This window comes from Oryctolagus cuniculus, chromosome 1 (assembly GCF_964237555.1).
Source record: "Oryctolagus cuniculus chromosome 1, mOryCun1.1, whole genome shotgun sequence".
Taxonomy (NCBI): Eukaryota; Metazoa; Chordata; class Mammalia; order Lagomorpha; family Leporidae; genus Oryctolagus; species Oryctolagus cuniculus.
The window spans coordinates 235072841-235085439 of NC_091432.1; the positions used below are offsets into that span (position 1 = coordinate 235072841).

Sequence of the window (12599 nt, forward strand, 5' to 3'; positions counted from 1 at the left end):
CTGCCTGTGCCACGGCCACGGCCCTGCTTCCGTGAGCGGCGGCAACGCCGTGCGGCCTGCAGGGCAGCTCCTGGCTCCTACCTTTCTTCTGCTGCCTCAGCGGCTTCTGTTTTCTCCTCTTCAAGTTTTTTCAGAAGGCCATCCTTCTCCAGTCGGCCATACAAGTCCAAGATCTCCAACTCGAACGCCTGGGTAATCCTTTTCTGGGCCTCATACCTGCTCTCGGCAGCTTGCAGCTGTCCTCTGAAAGACACAGACAGCCAGAACATGGAAGTCCCCTTGGATAAAGGATGTGCCCCTAAAATGCCTCTCCACGTCAAAGTTACCTTGCCTGCAGTTTGACATCCTCCAAATATTTCTTTTGTTCCAAAAGCAGGTGGTCTTTCTTGGCCAGATGAGATTCCAGTTCCAAAATCCGTTTCTGGGAGGTATCGAGCCTCTGATTCTGCTGGAGAACGTGGTTTCTGTTCTTCTCTAGTTCTTTCCGATATGCAGCTTTCATCATTTCTACTTCCTGGAGAGAGGGAGAGAGGGAGAGGGAGAGCGGGAGAGGGGGAGAGAGAGGGAGAGCGGGAGAGGGGGAGGGAGAGGGAGAGCGGGAGGGAGGGAGAGAGGGAGAGGGGGAGGGGGGAGAGGGGGAGAGAGAGGGAGAGCGGGAGGGAGGGAGAGAGGGAGAGGGAGAGCGGGAGAGGGAGAGCGGGAGAGGGGGAGGGAGAGCGGGAGGGAGAGAGGGAGAGCGGGAGGGGGGGAGGGAGGGAGGGAGAGGGGAGAGAGGGGAGAGGAAAATGGAGATGGAGAGGGAGAGAGGAGGAGGGGAGAGGGAGAGCGGAAGAGGGGGAGAGGGAGAGAGGAGGAGGGGAGAGGGAGAGCGGAAGAGGGGGAGAGGGAGAGAGGAGGAGGGGAGAGGGAGAGCGGAAGAGGGGGAGAGGGAGAGAGGGAGGGAGAGAGGGAGAAAGGGAGAGAGATGGAGAGAGGGAGAGGAAAACGGAGAGGGAGAGAGGGAGAGGGAGAGCGGGAGAGCGGGAGAGGGGAGGGAGGGAGGGAGAGGGGGAGAGGGGGAGAGGAAAATGGAGATGGAGAGGGAGAGAGGAGGAGGGGGAGAGGGAGAGAGAGAGAGAGAGGGAGAGAGGGACTAGAGTTAGTACTTAAAGAAAAGGAACACGCTATATCCATTTTGAAAACCAATGTAATACACATTACAAAGTTACTTTAGTGCACTGACAGCAGAAACAGAAGCAGGCTAACTTTCTGGAGAGCAGGTTGGCTCAGTATTAACCTAGTAACCACCCCGGAAACCTACCCTGAGGAAGTCATCTGAAACATGAACAGAGGTTCCGCCCAAAGAGGTCATCACAGGGCATTCCTAAGAGCAGTCTGGGAGCGCTATGAAGGCAGCGCCAGGGAAACGGAAGCTCGTGTTTGCATAGTCTTTACAAAGAAGGGGCACAGTGAAGATCCACGAGCAGACTGCAAAACTGTGAAGCGTACAATGATCCACGCAAACAGACACTCGCAAACCACCGGCTGAAAATACACCAACGCTCACGGTCAACTTCAACACGGTGGCACGGCGGGCCATTTGCTGTCTTTATTCTCTCCCTCTCCTAGCACCAGCTGAGGTGAAGGCAAGGAATGGGACAAGTGCGGCAGGTCGGCCGAGTGGAGCCGCCTTCCCAGAGCACACGTGTCGACCCCACTGGGCACAGTGGACGGCCGGGCCCAGAGCAGGCACGCGCTTGCTCAGAGACAACGTGGAAAGGACACTTCTAACAAGTGTGTGCCGTGTGTGCACTACATCACATCTGCGAGACACCCGCTTTGTAAGACAGCGAACAGTAAGGAGCGAGGGGTGAGCTGTCCCCAGGACGCCCCAGCTGCAAGCACGCGGGCACCGCGCTTCCCGGTGCAGAATCACAGAGAAGCTCAAGGCGGCCACCGGGGGCGTGGCCACTCCAGCTGTGCGTGCGGCTCCAGGCCTCAACCCTGCTCGGGGAACTTGGCCCATCTCTGTCATCTACAAAAGCACGAGTGTCCCGGTGCATCCACAGATTCACTGCCAGAGAACAAAACCACGCAGGGGAGAAGCCTGCGCCTGCCCTGCACACACAGCCTCCCCCGACACAGAACCACCAGGTACACAGCACTCACACTGAACACGCGACCCAGACAGCTAACGTATACAGGCAATATCTGTCAGGCACGCGCAAATACAACACCCCGGAGCATAGAGGATGTGCACCGTGGGCCCGCTGTGCTGTAGGGTGCGAGGGCCACAGGACCCCCGCTGCATGGACAGCACTGCCCATGCCTCGTCACACAGGGCACTGCCCCAGGAACTGCCCTGTGCTTTCCCGACCCTCCCCAACTCCCACCCCCACCAGCCGTCCCCCTCCCTCCCGGGACTGACCAAGAGCACCCCGAGCCCCAGGCCCAGGCAAATCCTGACTGGTCCAAGGGAAGGACTGGATGGGGCTGGCGCATGACACGACCTTGGCGACAAGGGCTCAGGAAGCGTCGTAGATTTCTGGGACAGGTGTTATGAGCTTAAATGAGGCCCAGAGAGGTCAGGGGGCTGTTCAAGCCCCCAGGGGGTTAGGAGGCATCCGCACAGGAGCCTGCGCCACGGGCGCCCACCTGCTGCGCTGCCCTCGGGAGATGTCAGAACTCAGGCGCGCCCGGTCCGCCAGAGGCCCTCTCGTCCCACTTTTCTCGTCCCTAAGCTACTCTAACTCCAAAGTGTCGGCCAGTTTTCCAGAGAAATCTCCACAGCTACTTTCTACAGACAGCCTGAACCTGAGAGCTGGGAGGAGCCGAGAAACACGAGTAAGTCCACTAGGAAGGTCCCCGTCTCCGGCTCCGAGACTGGAGGAAAGTGCAAACCCAAGAAATCCCCAAGCGAAGGCCCACGTGTGATGGAGAAGTCAGCGCCAGGGAAGACCTGAGCGTTTACTGGTGAAGTGCATCCCCAACTCGCAAACGTGACCCGAGGCTGTTTACAGAGCGACAAGGTCACCGGAGAAGCTGAGGCACTAACTAACGTGAAAGCTCACGCCGCTGGCCTCGCCAGGACTGGACTCCACCTGCAGCAGGTAACGGGAGGGACGCAGGGCCCCTGCACCCGGAGCAATGAGCTCAGCAGCCCGGCCACGTCCTCTTGGTGGCACCCCCCTCTCCAAGGGGACTGGGGAGAGACAGGAAGGCGGCACGCCCACACGGCCCTACCGGGGAGAGACGAGAGACAGGAAGGCGGCACGCCCACACCGCCCTGACTGGGGAGAGCCGGGAAGGGAAGGCGGCACGCCCACACCGCCCCCTGCCAGCTCCCACTCGCTGCTTCACAGCCGCCTCCCGGAGCTCCCAGGAAGCCAAGGACGGGAAATGGCTGGGAAGCGTGGGCACCGCTGGGCAGAGGGAGGGGCGGCCTCCCGCTCCACCTCTCAGGACGCGAGTCCCAGCCGTCCCGTGCGATGCGCGTCCACACCGCCTGGCTCCCGCCCGGCGTACCTTGCTGGAGTCTGAATGCTTGCTCTGCAGCTGCTCCAAGTACAGCTCGTTGACCTCGCCCAGCACCAGCAGCTGCCTGTTCAGGAACTCCATCTGCTGCTGGACCGACTCGCTGTTCGAGAGCTAAACCAGAACACACGCAAGGCGAGCGCTCTGAGGGCACAAGCCTAGCATGGACGTCACACAGCACACACTCCCTGGTCCCAGCCCCGACGCTGCCGCTGCTGGGGAGGGGGCACCCGAGGACAACGGAAAAGACTGCGTCTGCAAAGGGGAGGAAGCACCAGCACGGGGCCCCCGGCCCGGGCCCACCACGGCAGGGCGTCAGGCCCAGGGGACTCAGCCTGGGGAGGGCTCACCTGTCCCTCAGTAAACAACATGAGGAACGCGTGAATTCCAAAGAGGGAGGGATCACAGCTCAAAGACCCGAGCGAGGCATCAAGAGAACGCTCTGCGGAGCAGGCACTGGCACTGCAGGGGGCTGTGGCAGCACCCGTCCCCACTCACAGATGCCGGTGGTACCAAAGAGGTCTCCAGGCACTGCCCCATGTCCCCCCACCCCGGGGCGGGGATCCTCCCCTGCTGAGCACCCCAACCCCGCCACTGCTGAGACGCGCCTGTGCTCACCTTCTGAGACACCTGGCTGAGCTGCAGCTCGGTGTGGCACACCTTGCTGCTGGCCTTCTTCAGCTCCACCCGCAGCTCCGCGATCATGTTCCTGCAGTCCTCCAGCTTCGTCTACACAGAGAAACAGCACAAAGTACACAGCACGGCAGCCAGGCCACGGGCCCCCTGGCTATCAGCCCACACCCGACGGGGAATGCCCAGTTCTTCACTGCTCTACTATTCTTGGGCCATCAGGATTTGAATTCTTGATTTAAAAAAAGTAAGCTCTGGTTGCTTTCTGAATTCTTACTGTTTAACAAGAGAAAACAAAACAAAAATGCTTTAGATGCACAGTTCTGAAACTGTGCCAGAGAGCCTTGAGGCTCCATAGCCAGCTGTCAGGGTGCTGTGGGAAGCACAGCGACACCTGCTGGGGATCGTGTGAACTGCTAGCTAGCCGCAGGGAGACCACACACACTGGGGCTGTGAGCCTATCTGCAGAGATGGGTCTGGGTGGCTGCCGGGATGAAAAGCACCAGAAGAAAGCCCAGGTGCAACTGGGAACAGCGATGACATCGTACAGGGTCAGCAGGTGCACACGTGGCTTAGTAACTGCATTTTAGCGTGTGTGTGCTAGTCTCAGACAGCCACTCAGCAGCGGGGCCATCAGTGTCCACAGAGCTGCTGAGCTCTGCCAAGGAAGCAGAACAGTGTTTTTCTTGCTGCTCTGAGCCAGGAGGATAAAGACCCAGACGCCCTCTGAGAGCACACCCCAAGACGGCTGGGGGCACACTGCCCTCCCGAAGACCATCGGCTACGATCCCAGAGAGGAAAGTGCTGTCCCCGCCCAGCTGAGCAGGTCACACCACCCCAGGAGCACCTGTGCTGCCTTCCTGCCCTCTTCTCTTCTTGGCTGACGCCACCTGTGTCATCGTCAATACCTGTAACTCCTGGCTCTGGTTGTAGAACTCTTCTCGGTCGTGTTGCAGCTGTCTGATCTGGCTGTGGAGCTGGGTCACCACCGAGTCCCGCTGTTCCTGGAGCTGACTGTATCTGGCTTGTTCTTTCTGCAGACTAACCTTCCATATCTGGATGTCCTTCTCTTGTAATTTCAACTGATCTTTCTAGCAGAGAGCAGAGAGGCCATCACTGTAGCTGCCTCCACGCCGGGCAGCGAGGTTCAAGTTTTCCACGAGCTGGAAGCCTTGCGCCTGAGCAGTCGCAGCCACAGCAGACCCAGAGCCTGACAGCTCACGCCGTCTACCTCGGTGGCAAGTCACGGTTTCCAGATTCCACATCAGCAAACGCAGCATAAGCTGCTTAAAGAACTCTTCCCAGGGATCAGCCTGCTTCCAACTTCCCAAGTCTCACCCCCCACCAACGCTCGGACTGAGTGAGTTCACTGATGCGACGAACGCACCCCGAGCGCCAGGCCTGCAGCAGGCGCCGCCCGACTGTCCTGACCACAACTTGAACGGCAGGTGCAGCCGTTAGAGCCCACGTCAGGGAGTGGGTAGCAGCTTTGCTCCCTAGAGCACCGACCGACGGAGCCCAAGACACACCCAGGTCTGATGGCTTCACACTCACGTGTGGGGAAACAAAGTGAACTTCTGACCCCTTATCATCTCAGTTGTAAGCAAATACACACACAGGCACTTGTCCCCAAGGCTTCTGAGAGCTTCAAGGGAATTCTGAGATCCATACATTCCCGTTGGCACCTCAGAGACAAACTGACCCACCCCCAGCAACCCCCTCCCCGGTCAACAGAGCTGGGACCTCAGGGACAAAGTGACCTGCCCCCAGTGCCCTCCCCCCGCCCGGCCACCAGAGCTGGGACCTCAGAGACGGAGGCCGGTCCCCGGCCGCCAGGGCTGGGACCTCAGGGACGGAGGCCGGTCCCCGGCCGCCAGGGCTGGGACCTCAGGGACGGAGGCCGGTCCCCGGCCGCCAGGGCTGGGACCTCAGGGACGGAGGCCGGTCCCCGGCCGCCAGGGCTGGGACCTCAGGGACGGAGGCCGGTCCCCGGCCGCCAGGGCTGGGACCTCAGGGACGGAGGCCGGTCCCCGGCCGCCAGGGCTGGGACCTCAGGGACGGAGGCCGGTCCCCGGCCGCCAGGGCTGGGACCTCAGGGACGGAGGCCGGTCCCCGGCCGCCAGGGCTGGGACCTCAGGGACGGAGGCCGGTCCCCGGCCGCCAGGGCTGGGCCTGTGAGCTCTGCCCCGGCCCCGCACCGTGCAGCCCGGGCCTCACCATGGCAGCGTTGTGCTCCTCCAGGGCCGCCGCGTGGATCACCTTGCGCAGCAGCCGCCTATTGCGGAGAGCGTGCTGCTGCCTCTTGAAGCGCTCGTACAGGAGCTGGTTGTGCAGCAGGAGCAGCTGGTCTCGGAGGGTGCGGATCTCGTCTGAGGGAGGAGAGCCTGATTCGAGAGCAGAGGGCGGGCAGCATGCCTTTTATATCTCCTTCCAGCAACTCCCCCTCCCACACGCGTAGCCTGCAACACCGCTTTCAAGAGCAAACTGCCACTCACTGCAGACAACCGCGTGGTCCTGGGAGCACTCTGTTTTCTTGGGGGGGGGGCTACTGTGGGGTGACTCTGAGAGTTTGCTTTCTTCACGCCCACACAGCTGACCACCTGTGCCCACCCCACACCCCGTTTCTCAAGGCCGGTCTTTCGCTGGCCCCCCTCCGGCAGGGAGACTCCCTAGCACCGCTGGCCTCACTGGGCCTCCTCCAGGAAGTCTACGGCGCCGTCTGCGCTCTGCCCTGCGGCTCAAGGCGCACAGTACTTGCCACCTTTCACAAGTGGGCAGGACCGACTTTGCCACATCCTCTCCCCGGGCAGAGAAGCCAGAAGGAGCAGCGGCCAAGGGGAGACCCATTTCCCAGCAGGCACCTCCTCAAGGACAGAAAAGGCAGAAGGCAAGCAGGAGCCATCTGGGCTGGATTTGGAGCTAAAGCGCAAGTTTACCTCCAAAGTGGGTCCAGTCGACAGACTTGCTGGGTAAGGACAACCTAGGAAGAGAGTTTTTCGAGTAACAAAGTTACCAGTCTGACCTAGAGAAAACTTAGCTGGACTTCAACTGCAGCAACGTTAGATTCCTTCCTCCAGCTCAAAACCCACAGCATAGAGAAAGCTCCAGAGTTAGAGGCAGGTGCCTCCACTGGGTAGGACCGAGTCTGCAGAGAGGGGGAGCCCCAGGGCTCAGCGCCCCGCCCCCCGACCGCGCTCAGGCGCTGCCCTCGCCTCTGGGCCAGCAGCAAGGATGCTGAAAACGCACCGCGCACAGAGCTCAACCTCTGCTGAAACAGACTGGGAGCGGCTCCACCGAGTCACCAGCCAAAGGGAAAAGGGAACCGTTCATCTGAGCCAGTTTTACCAAGTCTCGTTTAAAAGAAGCTGAATGATCAGGAGCCCTATCCAACTCCACCTTATTTTGTATTCTACAGAAGACAAAAGAAACGACGCTGTTGGAAACGGCAGAGGACTCCGACTCTGACCAGCTAGGTTCTTAACCTTCCCTGGCTCTCCTTGGAGAAGGGCTGCGAGCACTGGGCTCTCTGGGCAGGGCTGCTGGTGTCAGGCCACCTGCACCTGCATAAAGTGCTGGTGATCTGCCATCCACTGCACGAACTGTTACCGAAATAGGAGATGATACAACATCATCATCTGTCATCAGAGAGGGAAGCGTGGCGAATGTTCCTACATTCTCTGAACTATCAGAACCTCATTTTTAGCTTCCAGCTTTCAGAAAGCATCCGAGTGTCCTCACACAGAACGGCCCACACCGAGGCATGCTCTGAAGGGGAGCCGTCCCGAACCAGCGCGCTGACAGGAGACACACGTCCCGCACACGAACAGGCAGAGGACCAGCAGGGCTGCCACAGCCGGAGAGAGGCAGCCGCCCCGGGCGAGTGAGACAAGCGGTTCTTGCTCCCGCCCTTGCACTCCTGAATGTCACAAATGATCCAGCACGCAGGAGCGCCGGCTCCCTCACCTGCTCAGCTCCTTGCCGTGGGCGTCTGCTCCCTGCTGTATCAGCCTGTCCAGTATTTCCACTGGGGAGGTAGAGGGCATATAGTCTTCCTCGGTGTTTCCTTTCGCTTTCTTTAACAGTTCCGTGGTCTTCTTGCTAACAAAATGATGGGCAGTCTTTGGCAAGGCCACCTCAAAAAGATGATCGTATGGGGGTGGCTGCCCACTTCCAAAGCCCACTCCCCTCTGAGGTGGAATTTTACAAGGGCTGGGAGTGAGGATATTGGTCTCCAAAGAAGTCTGGCGGTCCCTGTCCCCGGCGGGGCTTTCGTGGGCACCGCCACAGGGTAGGTCTATGGGAGTAAAGGCTTGCTTTGGTGTGTCCGGCCCAAGCTTGTCCAGGGAGGAGTGTAAAGGCTCAGGGTTCGTGCTGGCACCCTGCGCACCAGAGGCTGCCGAGTGGGTCTTGCGCTGAGAACCCAGGAGACTGTCTCGGTAGAAGGGAGAGTCAAAGCCTCCTCGAGGAGCCACAGGCTCGGCCTCTGCCGTGGTGATCTCAGAGAGCTCTTTACATATTGCGGCTGGGAGGAGGAAGGGAAACCCCAGTAAATGCTCAGTCTGGGGGAGACCAGGCGGTTCGGGGCTGCACACCACCAAGCCCCACTGCCACCCGGGGGAGAGGAAAGTGCCACCCCTTACAGGCATAGGGCCTGGAACAAAGTCCCACTGCCACCCGGGGGAGAGGAAAGTGCCACCCCCTTACAGGCATAGGGCCTGGAACAAAACACCCGCGTTTCTCATGCACGTCTGTGAGAGTCGGCACCGAATCTGTCTGGTGACAGAGTAAGGGTCCAGTTTCGTCCCCTCACAGCCGCGCCACGTACGTTACCTTCTTCTCTGTCCTTTTCAATACTATCTTCTTCAGACGCCAGATCACCTAAAAACCCTGGGAGATCACTGAGAGTGACAGAACCTCTGTTGCTGGGTAGCTCTTCTGCAGGGAAACAAAGACAATTCAAGTCCCAGAAACACCCTGTGCGCCCACGAGTGCAAACTGCCCACGCTGCAGCAAGCCAAGTCCACGGTGACCTCCCTGCTGAGCTCCAGCTCTGGCCCACGGCTGCTTCAGAACCTGAGATTTCATCAGCCTTCTAGCGAAAAGCTCCAATAGCACACCCACTGGAAATAAAACTCTCTCTCTCACTAGCCCTGAGAACAGGGGAAAACAGGTGATCTGACAGTCCCAGACACCTGCGGCCCTTCACTGACATGGCTTAAAGAAAGCTTGTTTGCATGTTCCTGAGCTGGCTTTTGGAACGCACTGTCTCACTGCTTCAAGGTCTCTGGTCTCTAGGCTACTCCAGCATTCCCTCGTTTCCACTGGAAACACAAGTAGCCCAGCTGGAAGAGGACGCCCCACCGCTCCCCAGACTTTACCTGGTGCTCTGTCATTCGGAAGATGGTGCTGTCTGTGCAGACACGGCCTCGCGGGGTCTGTCCTCTCTTCCTGAAAAGATACGCACTATTTACACCACAAGGCGGTGGCCCGCATGCTCCCTAGCACACTGCAAAGAGTTCAGGGATTAGTCCAGTGATCCTCCAACTCCCTGTCTCAGCAAGCCTCTGTACTCTCAGAAATGACTGAGAATGCCAGAACTCCTGCTTACACGGCCGAATCCACCAAGCACTGCAATGTTAGATATTAAATTTTAAAGTATTTATTAATTCACTTAAAAAATAATGAACCCATTACACATTAGTGGAGATAACATACTTTGATGCAAAAACGATTATTTTCCAAAACAGAATCAAATTGAGAACAGTGAAACTGTTGTACATTTTTGCCATCTCTTTACTATGTAGCTTTATGAAAGAACCTGGATTCTCCTATCTGCCTCTATGTTCGGGCTGCTACAATATGTCATTTTTGACAAAATAATGGAAGAAACTCTGGGGCCCTAGAGATATGAAGTTGCAAAAAATAAACATCTGTTAGCGGACTTTTCAAATCATCATGGGTGATCATCTTTGATACACACTGACACTTGACAAGTGGTAGAATCTGAAACCTACCGGCTGACTTCTCATCTGCGTTAGCCCACCGGCCCACCCTGCATTCCGACTACACTGCTCACTGTGCGTGTTTCTGCAGCATTACACACCACACATTTAGAAACCACTGCTTCCAAATACTGGAGCATCTCACTGTACAGCATCAAACTCCAGGCATTAACCAAGCGTCCCGAGCCTCTCCATCTCATCGCAGAAATGCTAGGGAAGCTACCATGCTAGCGGCGGGGGATGTGCTTTTTAATGTCTTAATTTCCACCTGAAAGTTGAATTTTATCATCGGCAGTAAATCTCAGTACTCTCAGTTGTACATCCTGAAGTGACTGACAAAGCTCATCATTAAGACACTGCCGGCCAAATATCCAAGTCTGAGTAACCAGTGTGTGAGCCACTAGTTCTTTGAAACACAACTGGCAATCCATGACCAGGGACTCGTTCAGCTCTCCACAAGGGCCTGGGGTTGCCGCCATGCTCTGGTGTGCAGCAAATGTGCCTTATGCACACTTGCTATTTCTTGTGCTGTCACAAAGAGCATTAAATATACAGGTTTTCAAGGGCCAATAATTAAAAATACTTTTTATTACCAGACACTCGGAAGTTTCTAAATGGTTCTCTTCTGTAAACTGAAAGGCTATGTCAAGGAAGAACGTGATGCCTACCAGGGCAGTTTGCTGCCTGCCTGGATTCATGCTAAGTGGCTGCTGTTTCAACTACCATCATTTCTGTACCATCCACGAAAGTGCTGAGCCGTGGGAGGGCAAGCGTCAGCTCAGCATCCCAGGAGAGTAGATCTGACTTACTGCGTCCCTACAAGAATTCTGGGACCCCAGGGTTCAGCAGATCCCAGCCTGACAGCTTCTGGACCGTCTATTCAATCGGATTCAAACCCACCATATTTTAGGTCCGAATTCCATTTGGCCTCAGTAGACTACACGGAGGACGCCTGCAATCAAGTCACGGTGCTGGGGCAGGACCGCAGATGGCTGGCACTCACCTTCCTGGGGGCTGTGGCTGTGGCCGGGGGGAGTGAAATGTCATCCGAGTGGTAGAGGGGGGCTGGAGGTGGCGAGGTTGCTGGGGTTCCCAGAGGAGTTCCTTTTCCACCTGCTCAGAGACAAGGGCAGAATATGTACGAACATCAAGACCAGCTGTTGGAAAAACTGCCAACTTTTCTAGCCGCGTGATGTGACTAAAGCTGCAACAGCTTACTTTCTGGGATCCAGCTCAGTCTTCTTCTGTTGGTTTAACTTTACTGCTTTGAAATCCCCTGAAATTTCTATAAGTCTCAAAAACAAGTTTACTCTTCAAACTCACTACTAGATCTAAAAGAATAGTTTCTTCCATCATAAAACACAAGTCAAAACCAACCCATCAAACCCGGCCTGAGACATACATACCAGCTGTACCAAAGACTTTACTGTAAGGGTGTGACAAGTCAGCTGGGACATTTCCAGGCGACGTCGGAGGAGTGGTCATACCACAAACCATGGATGGGCTCCAAAGAGTGGCCTGGGGAGTCAACAAAGCACATGAGCAACAGCGACTGGATGCTTCATCACCCCCAAGACTCACGTTCATGGCCAACGGTCAGTTAAACTTCGCCTTTCCAACTGCAGAAAGGCATCTTACTGAAGATTTACTGAAAGACAGGTGCCCTGTACAGCCAGACTCAACAATGAACCCAAGCGCAAGGGAAATTTTCTTTGCTAATGCAATCTCATGGATCCCTAAAAGGGACTGCCGAGGGGCCAGCACTGCGGCGTAGCAGGTGAAGCCGCCCTCTGCGACTCCACACCCGATATCAGCACCAATTCAAGTCCCGGCTGCTCCACTTCCAATCCCGCTCCCTGCTAATATGCTGGGGGAGCAGTGGAGGATGGCCCAAGTGCTGGGGCCCCTGCACCCATGTGGGAGACCTGGAAGAAGCTCCCAGCTCCTAGTTTCAGATCAGCCAGCTCCAGCCACTGTGGGCACTTGAGGAGTCAGCCAGCATGTGCAAGCTCTCCCTCTCTCTCTGTAACTCTTTCAAATAAAATTAACAAATGTAAAAAAAAAAAGGGGGGGAGGGGTGGCACCTGCTGAAATGGGCAGTATAATGTTTTCCCAGCCACATACTAAAACCTGACCCAAAGGGTCAGCTTCACCAGGAAGCAAGGAGAAAGCAAGCCCACTACGGGACACCATACTTGTGGCGGCTCAGTTAACAGCCGTGTCGACGGGGAACTCAGAGTCTGAGGTAGCTGCCCTGGCGTATTTAACGTCAGCCGAGAAGAGGAATACGGGGTAGAAGTGGCACTCCCTAAAATGAAGAAGAAGAATAGAGGGTTAGGGGTGGTTTTAGACCATTCCGGGAGAAACCTACAGCCCTCCAGACCATTTAGCAATCTCAGTTCTCTACATCTGAAAACCTGAGGGCTTTCTGACATCCCTGTCCATCAAGGAACA

At 56.9% G+C, this 12599-nt stretch overlaps 1 protein-coding gene across 6 annotated transcripts in view; it reads right to left on the reverse strand.

Annotated features, from left to right (window-relative positions):
* The window catches only part of TSC1 (TSC complex subunit 1), a 64329-nt gene that overhangs the window by 5040 nt on the left and 46690 nt on the right, over positions 1–12599 (reverse strand). For all 6 annotated transcript variants that reach the window (XM_070058378.1, XM_070058370.1, XM_070058360.1 and 3 more), the window contains 13 exons: positions 12341–12453; positions 11552–11663; positions 11149–11258; positions 9522–9591; positions 8974–9078; positions 8107–8665; positions 7080–7123; positions 6361–6527; positions 5052–5234; positions 4132–4242; positions 3505–3627; positions 327–514; positions 82–243 (listed from right to left, as the gene is read on the reverse strand). In XM_070058378.1, the coding sequence (XP_069914479.1) occupies positions 82–243; positions 327–514; positions 3505–3627; positions 4132–4242; positions 5052–5234; positions 6361–6527; positions 7080–7123; positions 8107–8665; positions 8974–9078; positions 9522–9591; positions 11149–11258; positions 11552–11663; positions 12341–12453 (2047 nt within the window). The remainder of the gene's footprint in view (positions 1–81; positions 244–326; positions 515–3504; positions 3628–4131; positions 4243–5051; positions 5235–6360; positions 6528–7079; positions 7124–8106; positions 8666–8973; positions 9079–9521; positions 9592–11148; positions 11259–11551; positions 11664–12340; positions 12454–12599) is intronic.